Source organism: Artemia franciscana, chromosome 15, assembly GCF_032884065.1.
Source record: "Artemia franciscana chromosome 15, ASM3288406v1, whole genome shotgun sequence".
Taxonomy (NCBI): Eukaryota; Metazoa; Arthropoda; class Branchiopoda; order Anostraca; family Artemiidae; genus Artemia; species Artemia franciscana.
This window is the reverse complement of record NC_088877.1, coordinates 41,285,801-41,308,167: the sequence shown is the minus strand read 5'-3', so window position 1 is coordinate 41,308,167 and position 22,367 is coordinate 41,285,801. Positions and strand designations below refer to the sequence as shown.

Here is a 22,367-nt window from a genome sequence, read left to right as displayed (position 1 = left end):
AAACCTTCCAGCAAAGGAATTTTAACTTTTGTATTATAATCACACCCTAAAAGGTCGTTATAATCTATTTAATTACTTATTTACAACCCCCTTCCCCCAAAAACAACTAAAGTTTGTACTTACTAAAAACGGTTTCTTTAATTGCTCTGTTAAAGAAAGAGATATCACTAATATTTTTAATGCTCTGACCAAGATGACTCCAACTTCTAACCTGCTTATAAAACACAGAAAACGTTACCAGGTCGAAACAATCAATGACGTTTCAGAATCGGAACTTGAATTATTTGACAGCTAATTATTTGAGCATAAATTCCCTTAGGATTTATGAATTAACACCCTCGTTTGGAAGGAAATTGATTTTGGACTTATTAATTAGTTATATTACCGGTAAGACTGTATACTGAGTATGACACGAACCAGACCTACTTATTTCTGCCCTGAATGTGTGAGGTCGTATGGGAAAGGTGTGACGATTCAGTGCTCGAAATGCCTTTTATGGTTCCCTCCCCCCCCCCTGTGCTGGAACCACACCAGTATTATGGCAAGAAAACTCCAACTGGAAATGCAGCTCATGTATTATGGCTGTTGGAACTGAGCACCCTGAAGCTGATACTCATACATACTCTGTCGTTAACCTCAACAATATGTTTTCCTCACCTTTGGAGAACCCATCTCCTCAAAATCGTCCCAATAGTTGTGAGAGTTGCCTTTCAAAGACAATTTAATCCTGCAACTTGAAAAAAAGATCCACTGTGCAAAAGTAAAACTTGAATCTCAAACCCGATAAAATAGACCGAAACGGACGTTCTGAACTTATAGCTATTCGAAAAAAACGTCGTGAAAATTGCTGAAAGACTAGGAAATACTGAAAGACGAGAAACTAAGAAAACGTGTTTCTTTTTTTTGTCAACTGTTGCATGCAAACTTGGCGAACAATGTCCGCTTATTCACAAAAGCAAAAATGTTACTGATGAGAAAAAAACAACCAAATCAACGAGAAAATTCCTGTGTAAGTAAATGGTGCAAGTATTTCGAATGAGGTTCCTGCAACAAGAAGGACAACTGTAAATTTCTACGCATGTGCCGAAAATACAAAGAAAAAAGTGCAAAGCAACAACTTGCGATTTTGATCCTGTCGAAATATGATTATGACTTGTGCCAACAAGTTGTGCAATTTTGCTCATAGTGCTAGTCATTTAAAATGTCGAATTAATCGTTCAGTGTCTTTTAAGCGTTTTGACAGTTTGTCTCTTTTTAATCGTTTTAACCGTGATCTAATATTCGATTATAATATGCCAAGCCATAGTCAAGTTGTTTATGCGAGCAATTCTTCAAGCAATAATCCTAGTCCCGAGCCGGTGCCAAAAAACTTGTCGAGAAGAGGGGGACAACAGCTGAGTCAAAGAAGCAAGAGTTTTGTTGAGTTGTATAATAGCCAGGAAAACTAGTCATTAGTTTTATTGCTATCTTTTTATTTTTTCTTTTTGACTTTTTAACTAAGCTTTGACTCTCTTTTTTCTTTTTTTTTTATGTATTTTGTTTGGATTATGTTTGACGTGAAGGTCGTATGTTTTCGATATGATATATATGAAGGTCTTATGTTTCGATATATATATATATATATATATATATATATATATATATATATATATATATATATATATATATATATATATATATATATATATATATATATATATATATATATATATATATATATATATATATGTATATATATATATATATATATATATATATGTATATATATATATATATATATATATATATATATGTATATATATATATATGTATATATATATATATATATATATATATATATATATATATATATATGTATATATGTATAATATGTATATATGTATATATATATGTATATATATATGTATATATATGTATATATATATATATGTATATATATGTATATATATGTATATATATATATATGTATATATATATATGTATATATATATATATATATATATATATATATATATATATATATATATATATATATATATATATATATATATATATATATATACTGGTGCTATTTGTGATGTAAAATTCAAGCTCAGGAACCATGCTGTGAAAAAAAAATAAAATTAAATTCTATTCTATAAGTATTAATTTCTGCAGAAGATAGGGTGTCATAATCGTGGATCGAGGACCTCAAATTTGCTTAATAAAAAGTGTGTAACTCTCGTACTCTAGAAGCTGGCAGTATCCTTATTCGCTAGCTAGAAATATTTGAAGTGTAATATAGAAATATTAGAATTACCGATGACGGCCAGGAACTATAGGGACTGATCCAAAGTAATTACCAAGTTGCCCTAATTTCGGTTTGGTGAATTCTGTACTATATTGCATTGTATTGGATTAACGAGGCTTCTTGATTTATAAGCTCATTGTGTCAGCCTTGGTGTGTGTTGCTACAGCCTGGGTTTGAACTCTGGGTCTCTTTTTACTAAGCTAAACCCACTGCGCCACCAAGGACAGGGTCAATTCTCTGTATTTAAAGAAAAATGGGTAGAAGATTTTGAAAATGTTCTAAACCATGAAAAAGTTAAAGGAAATGATTTAGAAAAGAATGACAACGTTTGTGACAGTTTGGAGGTGAAGGAAGACTTATTTTATGGGGAAGAATTAGTGACAGTACTAAAATGATTAAAAAATATGTGCTATGAGTGAGTTTGGTAATTATATAGACATAAGCCTGATTTCTGTAGGAAGCAAATTACTCATTATGATGATACTTTCTACACTTAGAGAGGATTTAGATAAAGTTTTGAGATGAAAACAGCGGGGTTTTAAAAGGGGAGAGAATGTGCTCACCGAATTTTCTTCATAGGAAGTGCCTGAGTCATCAGACCCCTTCAGTCCTTATGTTTGTAGATCGTGAACCAGCGTTCGATTCAGCTGATAAAAGAGCTTTAACGAAGGTCCCTATCATTTTACGGTACACCATACAAATACATTATAGTAATTAGTGCTATGTGCGAGAATAACACTGTAAGAGAATAGCACTAGGAAATGAGGTTAGCAGGTGGTTTTGTATTAAATCAGGAGTTAATTAGGGTTTTGTTCTATCCCTCTTTATATGTATCATTTTGAGGGACTTAGTCTTTAGGATCTATGTACGAGAATAGCACTGCTGAGGTTAAGGTAGGGAATGAGGTTTGTAGCTGGTTTTGTACTGAATCAGGAGTTCAGCTGTGTTACGTTCTATCCGAAATTATATGGATTTTTGTGATGGAATTTTCCTTATGGAACATATATTGTTTCTACCTTTAAGACTGAGGGAAATCATATAATCAAAATGTGAAAGTAAAACTCTCCTATACTTAGATTATGCTGATGATCTGAGCATCCCAGATGAAAATATTAGCAAAATGGATGATGTTTTATGTGTTTTAAGAGCTCTGAGTGCAAGAACGGGCTTGAAAACTAATGTTATGCTGACTATGTCACTTGGATTGGTAATAAGTAAAGAGTGAAGAGATGATGTTGGTTAGCGAGAAGATTGATCAAGTGGATATCGTCAACTTTCTAAGTTGTATTATCTGTAAACGTGATTGAGGCAGTGAAAATATAAAAGTAGGAAAAATAGGATGATAAGTATACGAACCAAGTTTAGAATATTGGAAGCTACAGTGATGAAGTATGGTTCTGAAACTATGACAAAGGTGAAGTATGATTCGGCAATTCGAAAGATGGGACGAGCGTTTATTAGATGTTTTCCAATGGAATTGTCTACGGATTGTTTTGGGTATGCGTGTGACTGACCATATTTCAAACAGGAAACTACACAAAAAATGCGGTTCTATTCCCTTTTCTAAGGCTGTAAAGAGAGAAAGTTTGAGATGGCTAGAACACCTTCTGTGCATGAATGATGACGGATTGCCAAAGATTGTCCTTTGCGGCAAACCATCAAGGGCTAAACGGAAAGCAGGTCGTCCCTGAATTGGGTGGGAGTAGATCGTGAGGAAGGATTTAAGTGAAATTGATATTTGTTAGGATGGTATAAAGAGGGATGCTTTTGATAAATTGGGATGGAGAAGTGTGTGCAGCCGTGTTGACCTCAGGCGGTTTAATGCTGCAGTGAGTTGTTATTATTGTTATTATATAAACACATTTTGTTGTATACTAGCATGCAAAAGTGGAAACAAAATATTTTCAGGTTCTTGTAGATTTTTATTGTCATTTTTGCAGGGTTGTACTTCGGAGACTGGTTATCTTTTTACTGTATTTCTTTTGTTTAGGCCAAGTCCCTCCTATTCCCCCAATGATAGACTTTCCAAGAGGGTTCCCGCCTCCAACTGCTATGCCGCCACCCTTGCATTTGTTGCATCAGACACTGGCTCAGCAACATCTGAACCAAAAAGCTGACCACCATCACAATCATCGTCAAAGATACGACAGCTATGGGTAAGCTCTATGATTAATTTATTTTAATTATTTTTAATTAATATAGTGGCTTGTCTTTATTGGAGAATAATGATGATTAGTAAATATCAGAAAAAATAGTCAGAAATAAATTGTTTCATTTTTAGTGCTTCATCTCCTAGTAAACTCTATAAGGAACGTATTCTATATTTAGTTAACCAAGGGTTAAAACAAATGTAAGTGTAATCTTTCAAGTACCGTCATAGTTGGTGGGCGGCTGGTCAAAATTGGCAAATATCAACAATGAGGATCTTTCATTTCGTAAATTTGTAGTTGACAACATAATTTAGCTATGATGAAACTGAATACTTCACTTAATGCCTTTCTTTATACTCGGCAAAAATTTAGTATTCGCTTTATAAAATTAACCTTCAATTATTAAACAGGTCGTAGAACGAACTGTAAGTAAAGAGTTATACGGCTCCTTAATCTTGATGTGTACTCCTTATTATCAGACCTAGTGATATGCTGAAACCTCCTTAATGTCATAACCTACAATTATCCTGTAATGATTTGATGTTACATTATTAGATGTCTTTTTGGTAAATTTTTCGCAGTTCATATTATTTTCTTACAAATAGAGTAGACATGCCACTCGATGCCTTTTTTTATGTTCTTTACGAATATAATAGTCGCTTCTATCACAAATTTAAATTTAAGCTTTTGACCTAACCTTATCTAACCTGCCTAACCTAACTATAAATAATTTTGGCGCTGAGAAAACGTAGTATTATTTTGTCGAAAATGACCGAAAACGTATACTTTAATTGAAAATTCGGCGTCAAGGAAGAAGAAAACGGCATTAACGGCAAAGTAAAATCTATTTATCCAACTTAATCGTGGACAAGCAGTGCTTGTGGATTGTATAACATCAAAAAATGGACTTATAACGAAACAACAAGTTTGAGACCAATGTTTTAAGCCTTTTTTTATATTTTACCCCATATTTTGGTCATTTTCAAGAGCTCAAAAAGTGCTTAAATTTGAATTTGCGATAGAAGTGATTATTATATTCGTAAAGAACATAAAAAAGGTATAGAGCGGTATGTTCACTTTATTGGTAAGTCACTAATATGAACTGCGAAAAATTTACCGTCTTTTGCTAGCTAAATTCGGAATTTATTAATACACTGGCCAAACAGTAGTTCATGTCCATTGAGGTGCGTAAAATCTATTTGCTTTGATGTTGCTAATTTTCTCAAGATTCTTACTCTTGCTTATTGACTTATTGACCTTATTTACTTATTGATCTAACCTGACTAGGTGCTTAATTTTGAATGATGCACAATTCTTGATTTTCAATGATAGCTGTTCAAAATTCTTTGGATTTTGTAATATGTTTTAAATACTAATAGAAAATAGAAATACTAATAGATTTTGTTTCATTTTTATGTAGCTTTTACATGCAGTTTAAATATCGTGTCCATCGCTATTGATATAAAAAATAAAACAAAGGGGAACAATTCCTAGTTCCTTAACAATTGATATGTATATCTAAGAACACAAGTAAGAAAATCAAAAAAATAAATATTTGTTTTGGTTTAAATAATTATATTCTTTCCTTTAGCTCATCTTAAAGTAAAAATTTATTTCATGGCGAAGTTTTTTTCATATTCCATTCTTTGGTCTTGAAAATTTTCTGTCGGTGTTGTTTATTTATTATGGACTAAGTTTTTCCTTGTTCAAAATGTCAAAATTCTGAATTCATGTTAAATGCCCATTCAAAATGAGGTCTACTTCCACGGAAGTCTTGCTAATACTAATTTTTGGAATTTTAACAATTTTAAGATTAGTAGGCTTATAATATTTGATTTGGCCTATCAGAATATTCTTCTTCTTCAAAAAAAATTAACCTGAATATCCAGGGGAATATGGTATTGTTTCTACTGTTACTTCTACTAGAATTACGTGATGTTTTGTACCAATCTTTGGAGCTTAAACCCAACGCATTATCATTTCTGTCACTTTAGCATGTAGAAATTATTCAAATAAGGTGAATGTCATAGTTTTTTGAACTTTATTACGAATGGCAGTTCTCAAGCATGATTCTGAGGTAGGAATGCTTTGAAAAATTTGAGGAGAGGCTGTGGGATACTTTCCAGAGGAAATGCCTAAGGGTAGTTTTCATTTAAGAGACTATCTAAAAAGAATTAGGTTTACAAAAAGATGGTTTGACTCCACTGCTTAGGGTTTGTACGAAGGAACTCAATGGAGGTGGAGCCAAACAAAAAGGAGAATAAATTCGAATGGGATGGGAAGAAGTCACAAAGAAAGGGAGGTTGCGAAGACCTGGAGTGACAACTTCATGGGAGGACGTAAATGGTGAAGCTCTGAGCAAAGTGGAGTAGAGAAGAAGTATGCACAGCTGTGCTAGTCTCCAGGATAGGTGCTGCGACGATTTTTTTTTTTTTGTAGAATGATCCCTAACTTACAAATACATTTCGAAACAATAGCGAAAATTTTCTCTAATTTAGTGAAATTAGACTCAAAATAAATCTTACTATTTCTTTCAATACAGACTTAGGGGAATATTCATGAAATTCTTTATACACAAATTTAATTCAAAATGATCTAGCTAAATATTTTACTAAACCATTACACAATAGTAGTGAACCTGTTACAAAAAGTTCTTTAAGGGATGCTGCCAAGAAAAACAAAACAAGATTAGCTTTGAAGGCTTGTATTTAATCATTTTATTTCGTTTGAATGGCTTTTTATCATCCTCAATCACTTTATTTATTAGTCCTGGTTGAACTTAGTTGAAGTAATAATGCCAGGGCTGTTTTAAAGTTTTTTAAAAACGTTTTTAGTTTTAAAGCACTTTAGTGTAAGTTATATATATATATATATATATATATATATATATATATATATATATATATATATATATATATATATATATATATATATATATATATATATATGTATGTATATATATATATATATATATATATATAGTTTGTATATATATATATATATATAGTTTGCTATGGAAAGTGTGGTGTTCGTCGCTATTTGAGCTCTAACTTACTATTTTTCACTATCATTATTATAATGAATAAACACTATTTTCTTATAATTGGTAATTTATTTTTAGGTATGATGAAGATGTTGGAGAGGATGAATATAACGGTCTAATGTCCCGACGGGAAAAGCAATGGCTGATCAATCTAATCAATACTCAGCACCTGTCTGACAATCCATACGTAGATGACTTCTACAATACGGTAATCATTTCTGTAGTCTTTTATCTGTTCAACAGTCAGCAGTTTTAATGAGTTGTTTAATATAGCACTTAGTAAAATATAACGTTTCAATTTGACTGTTTAACCTCTCGATATGGGAAGCTAACTACTGCTACTAACAAATCCCTTCAGCAGCACACCGCCCGAGTTCAGATGCAATTGCACTTGCTTCTCCCACTCACTCTTTTCGAAGCTCCACTCATTATTGATTCCATTGAAGTGGCAATATTTTTAAAATCCTTTTTTACGACCTCTTCTCACCCATTCATGGAGATATGTGGCCAAAGTTCAGGCTTTTCATTTGACACCAAAAATGTGTGGCCCAGAAAGTATAATCTTTGGCAGTCTATCACCCTTAATTCGTAAAACATAGTCTAGACATCTTAACTATTCTAATATTTTAGTCCTAGAAATTAGGGTGGAATCACACTGTCCGTACAGCTTATTGTTTAATATAAGGTCAGGCAAACGAGTATATAAAAGTATCCTTGGACATGTTTAACAGATCTTCTTTGGTCTTGACTGTTTTACTTTTTATATATTTAATGTATGAACCTTCCTAAGATAAGATTTATTCATAATTAATTAATCAACCAACGAATACATTCTTCTAATCCCCCATAGGCTCCTAGGCTTGTAAAAGAGGGGGAATGCATACTTTGCAATTAAGCACTAAATCAAGAGAGAGAGAGAAAAGTGTTAGACACATTAGTACTCAGTTGCTGACAAAACAGAAACTTTCACGTTTATTGGTGTCCTGTCAGCGACTTCTAACCTTGATCATTTTATTGCATCTTTCCCCTGTGAAACTGTCGAGGTAATTAGTGACGGCTTTTATTCGGATCACCTTCCAATAAAGTTGAAAATAAATGCTTCATTTCATGCCCCTAAACAGCCAGATAAAAAGTGGTTTTATATAAAAGACTGGAAAGAAGTTAACCGCGAGATGTTTCGTTTTGAATGTTACAGAATATTAAATAAAATAAAGGTGCCCGCCCTTTCATTTGTTGTGCACGCGCTCGTGCCTTAGTGAAAAAGAAATAGCCATCGGACTTACCACCTATCTAGCTGAAATTAACCATGCATTAAAGTGTTCTGAAGCTTCAGCTGTCCCGTGCAAGCATATTAGGAAAGGCTCTCAATTTCAGGGTTGATCAAAAAACCCTTCCCTTATTTCCGCGTGCGAGTCTTCTAAAATTTGGCTCAATATTTGGAAGGATTGCGGCAGGCCTAAGTCTGGGACTATAAATGGTTTGCGGCTACGTTCTAAACGTTTTTTTGCTAAAGTGTTAAGAAAACATAAGGTTGATCTTATTGAGAAAAACGCTCATAAAATTGCAGAGAACCCTTCGAAGCTCTGGAAAAAATTTGAACGCCCTTGTGAACACATTAGTGCAAATAATATTCCTGAGCCTGAGTGGATAAATTATTATAAGCATGAGTTTTCTTCTCCCGATCCTGCTCTTGAGTCAAAATTTGAAAAAGAATTAAGTGCTTGTCTGAAAAAACACGAACCTTCGACATTTGTAATTAAGCCTAGTGATGTATCGTTTTATTGTAAAAAACTAAAGAAAAGAAATTCCGCGGGAGTTGATGGAATTACTGCCAGACATTTCGATTATGCAAGTGCTCTTCTTTTTAATCATTTATCTCTACTTTTTTAAATGTCTATTGAAAACGGAGTTGTTCCTTATCAATTTACAGTTGGTCAAATAACCCCTATCCCGAAAAAAGGCAAAAAGGATTTTACTGTGTGTAATTCGTTCCGACCTATAACAGTTTCTTGTACTATTTTTAAATTGTTTGAGTCAGTTATTTTGGATGAAATTGTTCCTAAATGTTATGTCCCACCCCACCAGTTTGGTTACCAAAAAGGTATTAGCCGGGAGCGTGCCCTTTTTGCTTTAATGAATGTTCTTGCTGATGCAGAAAGAAGTAGATCCCATATTATCCTTTGTGCTTTAGATGTTGCTCGTGCTTTCGACTCTTGCATTTTTTCCCAAGTTTTATTTGAAGCGTATAAAAGAGGGGTAAATTTTTGTATAGTACAGTGCCTTCTGTATATATACCATCACCTTGAGGCGAAGTTAAAGGGGGGATCTTCCCTTTTTGATATTTTGAAAGGAGTCCGTCAAGGTGGCCTTACTTCACCTTCTTTATTTAATAACTCTGTTTTAAATGCCCAAAATTCTGTTAATTTTAGTTGTATTCACCGTGGATTTAGTCAGTGAAAACATGTTTAATCAGCTTTACATTGAATATAAAAATATTGGGCTTTCTTTCAATGTTGAAAAAACTGCTGTTGTAGCTTTCAATTTTAAAGAGACAAAAGGCCCTATTTTTTTATTTTGTCTTTTGCTAATGTTCAAGTCCCCCTTTCTCAAAAATAGTTTACCTTGGAATGCCTATTGGAAAAAATATGAAAGAAACTGTGAAATTATCCCTTGAAAATTTGAAGAAAAAAACTGAGAATTGCTTATGCTTCAATTGTATCTAATATTAAACACATAGATAAATTAAATCTTGCGAAAATTTATAATAGCCTAGTTGTACCTCATCTCCTTTCTCTTTGTCCGGTTTGGCAGTTTTTTAGTGATCCTCAGAAACTATCTGTTCGTAGAGTATATTTTCGTTATGCTAAATTCCTTCTCAGTTACCCTCCTTGGACTAGAAATAGTTACTTAATGAACAAATTCCGCCTAGTTTCTCCTACATCTATTATTGATAAAAGGCTTTATGATTTTCGTTCTTCTATGTCGATAGTGTCTCACCCATGGTCAGCATTACTTATTTAATTGTTTGTTTGTGTTGATTTGTATTTATTTGTAGCTTTTTTTTATTTTTTTCTCTTTTTACTCCATCTTAAGGGCGTTCCGCCCTCTTTTTTGTAGATGGGTTATAAATAAATTGATTGATTGATTGATTAACTAAATTAAATAGACTCCAATTAATGCTACACGAAAATCAAATAAAAAAGCAACAACAAAAAATCCCATAAGATATATATAAACAACTAGACCAGCCATATGACCAACTAGACCATCTAACCAGATAGGAACAAATAATCGATAAACCGCTTATAAAAAAAGACCCTTAATGAGAAAAAAATCCTAAATGTAAAAGAAAAAACAGAAAAAAATACGATAAATAAACAAAAAAAATTATCTAAGTATTTATAATTCTTTACTAACAAATACTACCTAGCAAATTTCATCCTCATTTATTCCCACTCCAAGTGACTTAATCTTTTTAAGGCTTATTTTCAAACCTATTCTTGAATCCTATGAAAACCGTGGGATAGTAAACATAATCAAAACTGAGTATTTGCTTCCCAATCCTCGCATAGATGACTTTCATAATGATTCATCAGCACTTAAATCAGTTAAATCAGGTACGTGTGCAAGATGTTTTTCCTTTGGGAGGAGTAAAAAAATTATCTGTTAAATCAATTAAGAGGTGTCCAGAAATCCGTGAAAATTACGGATTTCGGGGGGCCTGAGCCCTGGGGGCTTCTCCGCACCTGTGCACGTTCTTGAATAATATCGTAATGAAATATCATATTTAGAACGACCTCGAAACTCAGATCTCTTTTTTAAATCCCGACCGGATCCAGTGTCATTAGGGGGGGGGGTACCGGAAATCTTGGAAAACGCTTAAAGCGGAGGATGAAACTTTGTGGAAAGAATAAGCTTAAGTCCAAGATAGGTGACTGACATAACTGGACCGGGTCCGCTCTCTTTGGTGGATTTGGGGGGGGGGGGTGTAATTCGGAAAAATTGGAAAAAATGAGGTATTAGTAACTTACGAATAGGTTATCAGATCTTAATGTCCCGATCAGATCTGGTGACATTGGTGGGAGTTGGGGGGGGGGTCGGAATTCTTGGAAAACGTGAAAATTGAGGTATCTTACGAATGGGTGACCGGATCTTAATGAATTTTGATATTTAGAAGGACCTCGTGACTCAGAGCTCTTAACCGGCATTAAGCCTCTTATTTTCCTTTTAAAGCAATCCATTGATTCTTAGAATTTTCTCATGCATATGAGTTCTTGGCTCGCGGCTCTTCCGACCTCGTCACAAGTGCCATATGAGTTCTTAGCTCTTGTTCTTGTTGCTGTCATCTTCTTCTTCTGTTTTGGTTGATTATTGCTTAGCAACTACTTCATTCTGGCTCATTTTGGCATGGGCAATCTAAAAAAAAAAAAAAGAAAAAAAAAATCTTAGCCAAACAAAGTGCTTCAGTATTTTGGATCTGTTTTGTTGGTCGCTTCAAATTGTCAAACTCTACTCCATGCGAAATGGCCAATATAATAATCAAAAATCCCCCTCCCCCATTGTTCTTCTTTCGTTCCCCGTCGTCTTTGTTATTGCTAACTAAAGGGTTTCCCAAAAATGTGTAACGCAGTCTATAATTAAAAATTTTTTCTGTCATGTAAAAATGCTAGAAGGGAAGCTGTAGCAATTGGAGCCGAAAAACATTTGCCTGAGACCCAGTTTGGGCTACAGATTACGTTTTAAAATTCTTCTAGCACAACAAATTTTCAATGCCATGTGAAGTTAGTGTCCTATATTACTGTAAGTAGTGGAGGAACTTGGAACATTTTCCTGTGCCCTAATTTGGGCCTTCAGTCCATTCCTGAAAGCTTGATTGCAAAATGCGAAAATAAAAAAATACAGTTTTTGGAGGGCATGGTTTTTCAGGGGGCAAGTCACCGCCCCCTTCCAATCCCTCTCCTTCGAGACATTTTTAATACCACTCCTAAAATTTTATTTGTGATATTATTTGACTAAAACTTCACCTGATATTCAGCATGTTTTTTTTATGTGTTAAAATTATGCAATAAAGAAATTGGGTAGTGTGTTTTTTTTTGCACTTGGGTCTAAAATACTTCTTTTTTCAGGTTTACCGCTTACGTCAGCAAAAACGGCAGCGTGATCATGAAAGGGAAAAAGAATTACAAAAAGCTGATGAGAAAGTTGTTGAAAAGGGATTGCTTTCAACTGAATCCATTGAAGTAGGGAAATTTATTCTCCCTCAAAACAAAAACAAGGAAGACTCTAAAAGCTACTCTCCGCTTCAATTTGCCAATTCATTAGGAAAGATTCAATACTTGACGGTAGCTGCACCAAGGCGACTTATTGATGTTGATAGAGGCGCAAATATGGCTGTCCATGAGACAACTGGACAAAAAGAGGCCAGAAGACATAAACAGCTTTTGCTTGACATCGAAAGGGTAAGTGATACTTCACTGGCTTCATGTATGGCTTAAAAAAAGGATTTTACCTCTTTTTTTAATTAAAACATATCAATTCTTGATGTCGTTCAGTCATGTAAGGGTTCACTCCCCGCTGAAATTATTGTATACATGCAAATTCAAGCCAGGAAAAAATTTAACCCAAGCAAGACTTTACCTATGGAAGAGATTCCGTTACGACAACTCATATGCCATATTGATGGAGGAAGTGCTAGAGGAACGGTGTGGGAACTGGTGCTTTCTAGTGGAATTTTGAGGGATAGATGATGGTGATAACAAGAAGGTAAACAAGTTATAAGACGACGTCGTAGAAACAATGAAGATGATGGCATTGACAATGATGACAGTGACATCGTTCCATGACGACAACTCATATGCCAGATTGATAGAAGAAGTGCTAGAACAACGTGCGTGAACTGGTGCTTTCTAGTGGAATTTTGAGGGATTTAGATGGTGGCGATAACAAGAAGATCAACATTTTATAAGACGACGTCGTAGAAAACAATGAAGATGATGGCATTGACGGTGATGACAGTGACATCGTTCCATGGCGACAACTCATATGCCAGGTTGATAGAAGAAGTGCTAGAATAACGTGCGGGAACTGGTGCTTTCTAGTGGAATTTTGAGGGATTTAGATGGTGGTGATAACAAGAAGGTCAACAAGTTATAAGACGACGTCGTAGAAAACAATGAAGATAATGACATTGAGAATGATGACAATGACATCTATGTTGATAACAATGTAATAAAAGCAGTGCTGCAACAAGAACTCCAAATTTTTACTTAAGTAGCAAGTTTTAAGTACTCATTATTTTTTTATTTAAGTATTAAGTAATAAGTACTCTCCAAATTCTTACTTAACTATCAAATGTCAAGTACTTGCCAAAATTTTACGAGGACTAGATTCATGGTGCTTGGACAATGTCAAGTGTTGCAAGACCCTTTGATCGGCTTCACCGACAAAAGTATTGTAAAAGCATCATCCTAGTTTTTTTTTATCTTTGCCATCGCATCAGTTAAACCTTGTAATATTTTACCGCTCAAATTTCTCAAAATGGCCGTATTTCAAGAAGCATTACTGTTACCACTACTACCGCGCTAAGCCGCCTGAGGTCAACATAGCTACGTACGCGCCTCCTCCATTCCAGTCTATTCAAAGCCTCTTTACATCCTCCTAAGAATTTTCCATTTTTCTTAAATGTTTCCTTGTGAAATCTTCCCAAACCATGCGGAAACGACGTCCTTTTAGCCATCTCAACCTTTCTCGCACTAAAGCGGGATTAAACTAAATTTTTCGTAGAGCCTACTGTTTGAGATGCGGTCAGTCAATCTGATACCCAATACAGATGGGTACCCACTGGGGAACAAAGGAGGAGGAGTAATGATTTTTCGGAAAGGATTGCTTATTTTCTACTCTTATCCCTGTAACAGGACTAGGTGACTGCAATGAAATCATTTGGACATCTACTAAGCCCAAATGCCTGCCTCGGCCTTACACACTAATGTAATCATTTGCTCATTTTATATCACCTGAACAGAATCCTTGCTCTCTTTGTAATTTTCATGATAGCCTACTGCAAGTCTTGACTGTGACGACGAAGTATCCAAATGCCGGTATTTTTGTAGCAGGAGACGCAAACGAACTAAGTCTTAATTATCTGTGCAAAGATGAGTTCGAGGTCAGTTACCAAGAAAAAGACGAAAACAACCAAAAAAGTTTAAAGACAACAATGCACCAAAATATCGCTATAGAATGTAAAATTATATTGACAGAATCAATAAAACATTCATTAACCATGATTCAAAACCGTCATTTTGTCAAATTTGCCAAAAAAATTGAAATATAAAGTTACATAACCCCCTTAAAAAAGAAAGACAGAAACCCTAGTTTTGAAGGTGTTTGTCCTGTATCTCCTACTTCTATTTTCACAAATAGGATTTCTTGCTTTAGAAGGATTTCTTGCATTCTAAAGCAAGAAATCCTATCTTTTACTGATCTGAGGCGATTAGGGAAAATTCTTGAGTAACCCTGTTAAAAGAATTTTCGAAAAGCCTAATTCTTAGCTAGATTTAATTTCCACCGATCTCCAAAAAAACATCTGACCTTATTAATCAAAATGTATTAGTTGAGAAACATGTCCCCAAATTCAATATTGACTCTTAGCTGGTAGTTGGTTGCCTCCCTCTTATGACATATTTCAAAAAATGACTATCACAAGCCCCGAAAGACCGAATTTGCATTACGGAGTCATAAAACCATAAAAATTAAATCGTAAAAATAGCACAACAACTAAAAAACTAGCTGAATAATGTCAAAAACAACAAAATCAGAAAGGCAAAGCCATTCATTAACCAAAAAAAAAAAAAAAAAAAAAAAAAAAAAAAAAAAAAAAAAAAAAAAAAAAAAAGCGGCGAAATGTCAGAAAGTTAAAAAGGTAAAAACTGAAACAAAACTAAAAAAGTGACATAAAATTAGCGTTGAAAAGGTTTAAAAGAGAACATATAAACAAAAAACAAGCCCTAGTTTGTAGGAAAAAAATGCCAGTGGAGGGTCGATTCAGGACTCAGGTAACTTCTGAGGATTCAGGTAGGTTGAAATCAAGCTGGTCTAGACTCCTACCACACAACCTTTTTACCTCAGAATACCAATTTTTTCGTCTATTGGTAAATAATTCTTTGACCTTGTCCTTGTAGTCGAGTCTCGGTGGTGGCTATTGTTTAGTTTGTGGCAAGGGTTAGTGGCTTTCTCCTATAAGACATGCCGAAAGTCCGCCCAGCTTTATATGGGGACCTAGTGGAATCTAGGGGAAAATACGGTTAGCATCGAATGATTTGCCCCTGACCTAGCATGACACTCCCGACCGGGGACAGAGTGTCAGGGGATCGACACCTTCGGTACGCAGATCTCATTGGCCTGTGTGCTAGTTTGTTTTCTCTCTGTCAAATAGATCACAAGTATTCTAATATCTCAGTCATTAGTCTAATCATTTCCCTATCCACAATGGAGGATCCTAAGTACTCAACTAGCCCCCTCCCTTTCTCCATCATTATTAACAGCTTCGCTAAAGAATTTTTGAAAGGGGTAAATTTGTCGATAAGTTAACGGTCATTGAAACCTGTTGTAGAAATTTGATCAACAGTCTTATGAGCATCTTCAGTGACATTGAGCATGATGCCATGGACTTGGACATGCGACTAAGCTTCTTAAATTCACGATAACCTTGAATTGTTTCCTTAAATCTCCGCCATATCTCCTTAAGGCTATCCCTCCGGAAATTGTTGTATCCTCCTTTAAATTATTTGGCGTTACAATATCTTCAATTTTTTTGGGGTTATCAATTTTTTGAAAACATTATCCATAAAGTTAATTCGTCTCTCTCCCTCTAACCTTCTAAATGAAGTTTGGATCCTCGCTCCCCGTTTCTGTTCAATTAACTGATATGTTTCAGCCAAGAGTTTGTAGGGAATTGTTTCGTCCAAGGGTTCTGTTTTGTTGAAAAATTGCTTCTGTAGTTTCTAACATTTGTTCTTTTACTAACAACAACTATTGCTACCGAACCTATCGCAGGACCATGCTGCGTAGCTTTGCATACTCCTCCACTGTCCTATTGTTTCAATATTTATTCCCAACGATGTTTCCACTTCCTCTAAATCTCATCTTCTCAAATTTGGTGTCGGTATTTTGGAAAATCTGCTGCTTCGTGAAAGCCTCCCCCCTGAGCATCTCCCTTCGCACCAAAGGCTCACGCGACATGTAGCTCAACTGTTAACAAAAATTCAGCCGGTACCAGCATGGCATAAGCGGTATGCAAGTAGTTTTGCTCCCTCGTTCGCCAAGTTTTTAATTCTGCACCCACTCGTCAATAATTGTAGATATTTATTTGCTTTAATTTATTATTCTTTTTATTCGTTTGACTCTGTTTGACTTCGATTAGTTTGAATCTGTGATACTGTATAATTTTGTATGATGATGGCTATTGCTGTGATTTTCATATGTTTTATATGTTTAGTGTCTTATTATGACAAGAACTACCGGTGATCGGAATGACCGTGTAAGACATTCGAAAATAAAATCGTTTCATTACTATTATTATCACTTCTTCCCTTCCCACTCAATGAAATTCTGCTTTGTTTGATATTTAATTGCCTTTCCATATGTTCCATCTCCACTCGATGAAATCCTGATTTCTTTAGAAAATCAGTTGATATTGAACTAATTTTATTTGTTATTTAACAGTTATTTTCACACGTCTTTGCCCTTGAAGATTGGAATAAATTCGTTGAAGCCCCTTTGATTGGAAACACGTCCCATCATGAACAGCTAGCAACAGCTTTGGCCAGTGTGGAGCGCCTTACTTCAATTCTTTCTCTGCGTAAAGGAAAGGTTAGCCCTTTTATTTGCATTATTATTCTGACTTAACAGGATTCTGACTTAACTCACGTTTTCTTTCTTTTTCGAATATTGCTCGCCAATAGTGTTTATCTGACTCTTTTACTACTTCTACTACAAACAACTCACTGCGGCATCAAGCCACGTAAGGTTTACAAGGTTGTCCCTCCTCCTTCCCACAATGTATTCTGATCTTTACTCTTCACAAACTTTACCATGAAGTTCTAATTTCCTCTAAATCTTTCATTATGACCTCTTCCCAATGTTTTCGGGGAAAAGCTTGCCTTTTTTTTGTATGACCCAAGCTGGATGGCCGAAAAGAGTAATCTTGGGCAATTGGTCGTCTTTCGTCCCTAAAACGTGTCCTAACCGCCTCAACTTATTTTTCACTATCGCCCTAGAAACCACGTAGAACCATATTTTTTGTACAGTTTTTGTTCGGCTAACGGTTAGTCAACTGGGTACGTAAAAACTATCTGTAGACAATTCATCTGGAAACAATTTAAATAAATCTTTTTTGCCTTTCGAAGCACCCACTTCTAGAAAGCATACTTGACCTCTGTCAGTACCATATCTTCCAGTATTCTAATTCTGTTTCGCGAAATTATCTTCCAAACTTTTCAACTGTGACAAAACAACCAGGGCCTTGGCTATTCAACTTTATATATTCAATGCATCCACTATCTTTACTAAAAATACTATCTATATAGGTAATTTCGAGCTGTGACTATTCGATAGCAACGTCCTCTTCGTGCTAATATATGAATGCAAATCTTGGGCGTTGATCAAGCAGCTGGGAAAGCGAATCTATCTCTCTTTGACGCATCCTTGGTATCCACTGGACTGATAAGATCACTAACGCCTATATACGTGAGAACACAAAGCAGCTTCCCAGGACTGATAGAATCATAAGTAATTGATGGTGTTATTGGGGTCACATGGTGTGGATGAGTGAGGGCCATAATCCTGATGATTTGTCATATGACGCGGACGACAAAGGGCAACACCCTGTAGATATATTAAAAAGGATGTTGCTCTGTCCAGATTGTCGCTCGAAGATTTTTAGCCTAAAGCACAAGAGAGATCGTTTTGGAGAGGCACCGTTGTCGCTTTATGCGCCAGCTGGCGTGGAAAGCCATAAGTGTAAGCACGTAAGGTAGATGAATCTACCCACTTTATTGATCTTCTCGTTATCCTATATCACCTCTTCAGCTCTCTTTATTCTTAGTCTAAGTGACTAAGTCTTCTTGATATTAATTTAATATTTAAGTCTTAATTTGATAATTAATCTTTAATAATTAAGTCTTGTTGATTTTCATAAAGAATAACTTCTTTTTAGTTATGTTCTGTGATGTGTTTGTTTTTGGATTGTTATTTATTATTCCGTTAATGTATAGTTGTAATAAATTAACCAAAATTTAAACCAGAATCTAGGATTTTGGCTCCTGTGTCTTGGATTATATGATAATGCCTTGCAATTAATCGTCATTTAATTGTTAATAATGGCATGTAACTATGTATTTGAGGATAAAAGTAAAATAATAAATAAATAATGATAAAATCATGTATAATAATCAAGATAATAAAACTGTTAATAATATAAAGAGTATCAAATAATAAGAGATAGTGAAATACACCTTGTAATGAGGAGGAGCCTTCTAACGCGTACTCCTCCCTCCCTTAGAACCTCTACTATTCTGTATTGTTGATAAAATTCCTTTGATTTTCCGTTTTGATTTGGATATTGCCAAGGGTAAATTTCCACTCTATTGACCAGCATTTTTCTTCCCGTCTTGGAGAACAACCATATATGCTAGTCACTTACCATAGGTAGCCCAATACCCTTAATGTAAGCTAAGTTTGAAGACAAAACTATTATGGCTGCTCTTTACGTACTTTCTTCTCTGTGGCTTATCGACCTTGTAGAGGCTAATATAAGCCACATTAGAAGTGGATTGAAAGGCTGTTTTCACTCACACAGCACTTGGCCAACTTTCCCTGGAAATAACAGCCAATTAGTTAACGATGCCTCAAGTTTGACTAAGAAATAGATCAAAACTCATAAAACTTTAAAGTAAAAGGTTGAAAACATTTTAAGTACTTTTACTTAGAGTTTTGCAAGTTGAAAATAAGCTTGTCATCAAAACTACAGTGCGAATTAGATTTTTTTTTCTATTTGAGCAATCTAGTGGACAAATCATAACAGGTTCCATTATAGCTGAACCCTCATTTAACTGAACTTCTATGTATCTCACCCCAGTTGAAACCGAAGATTCGTGCATCTGACCTCAGAGACAACTGATCCCCCGTTTAATTGAATTCTTGTAACTGAATCTTGACCTTGTACAAATAACCTTATATAATAAATTGATTGACTTTTTATTTTCAGAACTTGGTCGCGAGAGCATGTCCCTTCTTGCCAAAGGAACAGAAGGATAAAATTGTGCGGATGATTTTTTCCAATTTAGATCTTTTTAAAAGGGATCATTCTGACCCAATGACTGGAAAACTTGTGACCCTTCTTATAGAAGAAATCAGGAAATTGGAGAATCTTGAAGATGCCTTGAATTTAGCCAACGCAACTTGCTTCACCAATAATAATTTAACCGTGTCCTTATCAAATAAGGTAACGAATTGTATTTGACTTGTTTCGCAATTTTGGTCAAGCCTAATCGTCAGTGGTCTGCTTCGGTTTCTTATTTAAAGGAATCTTTTTTTTTTACCAAGTGCTAAGAATGGTTGCCAAGGGGATAGCACTTCCCTATTGCTTCATATTTTGTTTAAACATTAAACTTATGGGTTTTTCTGTACAGAGGAGGAACAAGGGGAAAGAGGTTACTTGTAATGATTTTTGATTGGAGGTGTATTCTGGAACATTAGTTAAAATCAGGGTGTATACGGTGGGAGGACGAGCTTTTAAACCCTAGTCCCGTGCTGAATTTTATAATTATTGTAATAATTTCCAGAACAAGCCCTAGTTTATAGAAAAATAAATTCGTCAATGGAGGGTCAAACCCCCGCGCCCACCCTGATACCCAAGGACGGCACTTTTTTCTACCATCTTTACTTTTTCATTTAGTGGTGGTTTTTAGGCTTGTTTGTCATTTAATGGTGGTCAGCTGATCCGATCTTGCAAAAATGCATTAATGGCTTCTTGTTATATAGTCCTTTGTCGTTTAAAAAATAACTATTTATTTTTTTTCGTTTGTCGTGAAGGATAAAAGCTAAATTCAATTGCTTTGAAATAATTTTTCTCAGACCGCACTGCCTTTCTTTGACGAAACGAATAAGAGTTTCAATAGGGATCAGTCATTCATTAGACAGTGAAAAACAAATACAAAAGTTCTCAATATTTGGAAGACACTATCGGTCTTCATCATCATCAGCATAAGACAGACTGTGTCTTCCAAATGGTCAGAACTATTTGTTTTTCACTGTCTAATAATGGACTTTCTCTATTGAAACTCTTATTCGTTTCGCTTTGAAAGAATGTCCTGGTGGCTTGGAACCAGAGTGCTAGTAGGCTTGACTCTCACTAACAACTATTTTTCCTGTTACCTGCAGTATTTGCCGTGGGTTTCTTTTTGTTACTAAACTTGGAAAACTGGGCATGCCTTCCAAAAGTGCAACTCGTGACTCTCGGATAACCGGGCATACCTTCCAATAGGGCAACACATGACTCTAGTTGTATATTTCTATTTAGTTTCCTTTACCATTAAAATGTCTTATGATATTAGTTTTTTATTAGTTCAACCCTATGGAATATGTGTTTTTAAATGGAAATAAATGCATACTAGGTATGTTATCATAAATAAGCCATAGACGGCGATGTATAATCCAAGTCAGGTTTAAAGCCTTGAAAGGGAGGTCGGCTTCAGGAATGTCTTTTTCCCAAGTTGTGAGGCTTTTTTCCCTCGTGCCTTTTTCTTTAAATGTTTTTCATATATACCGCACGTCTTTTTTTACCTCACTTCCATATATGGCCGACTTAAAAAACTCCCATCTTTCGGGTTTTCAAAAGGGAAATGGTTCTCCTGTAAATTTTTTTTTTGCCTATATCTTTAAACTTCCCCTAGAGGGGATGGAGGAATTCCCTTTCCATAAGACATCTGCGTAAATGTACCTGCGGGTTGCTTAATATTTTTTGCTAGTCTCTAACAACTCAAGTGAATTAGTCTGGATTTTTTTTTTTTTTTTTTTTTTGTCAAGTGACTCCTTCAGAATTTTTAAATGTAAGTTTTGACATTTCGATTGCCAAAATTCTCATTTTAGGATACAAAAATCCATAAAACCACTCTTTAATGAGATCCTGTCGTCTTTGTTTACACAATTTTTTTGTACTGGCATTATGTCAAATAATGAACCAATTGTTGATAAGAAATAAGTACAAAAAAAAAAAAATGCAAACCAACAGAGCCAGAGGAATTTTGTATACAACTTACGGCTGTATCTGGCCCCATTACGGGGGGTGGGGCTGGGAAAGGATATGTGAAAATACTGCAGGAATGGAATGATGCCACTCGTTTGTTATTATATTGCTTAGTGAAAATGAGGCCACGCTCAACACTATTACCAACAAGGAACCTATTTTACCATATATCTACCCCTCCCAACTATGATTCTTCTTGGGAAGTTTGTATATTCTGGGAAGTTATTGTGTATACCCTAAAGTTGGTTCTTCTAATATGTTTCTCTGACGCTCAATCCTAAGGAAATATACCAAAGTAAGATAAAATATAATACTTTAGAAATATATTAGGGCTATAAATTTGCACATTAGGGAGGAGGGAATAAAGTATAGCAGGTCTGTATACCTTATGTGTTAGGTACAATTATTCTGCATATTATGCTATAAGAATTGTTTTCTAAATCTACATTTTCCAAATCCCCCCTCCCTTATGTGCAAAAATATTACCCAAATTATATGCTTTCCTTCTATTCTGTCACTTCTCTTTGTCTTGTCTCACGCTAAGCTGAAAGAAACTAGCGAGAAAAAAAAACCGGTTAAATG

General features: G+C 34.8%; 1 protein-coding gene and 1 long non-coding RNA gene across 2 annotated transcripts in view; one reads left to right on the top strand and one right to left on the bottom strand.

Moving 5' to 3' along the window:
- Window positions 1–22,367, top strand: part of LOC136036479 (protein PAT1 homolog 1-like) — a gene marked incomplete in the record, with an annotated part of 59,396 nt that overhangs the window by 32,127 nt on the left and 4,902 nt on the right. Inside the window, 5 exon segments of the mRNA XM_065718739.1 lie at window positions 4,281–4,446; window positions 7,562–7,691; window positions 12,610–12,942; window positions 17,204–17,350; window positions 19,746–19,982. Of these exon segments, the coding sequence (XP_065574811.1) occupies window positions 4,281–4,446; window positions 7,562–7,691; window positions 12,610–12,942; window positions 17,204–17,350; window positions 19,746–19,982 (1,013 nt within the window).
- The window catches only part of LOC136036480 (uncharacterized), a 43,661-nt gene continuing 32,860 nt past the window's right edge, over window positions 11,567–22,367 (bottom strand). The window contains exons 2-3 of the long non-coding RNA XR_010619735.1: window positions 18,994–19,354; window positions 11,567–11,899 (exon numbers count right to left, since the gene is read on the bottom strand). This is a non-coding gene — a long non-coding RNA (uncharacterized LOC136036480). The remainder of the gene's footprint in view (window positions 11,900–18,993; window positions 19,355–22,367) is intronic.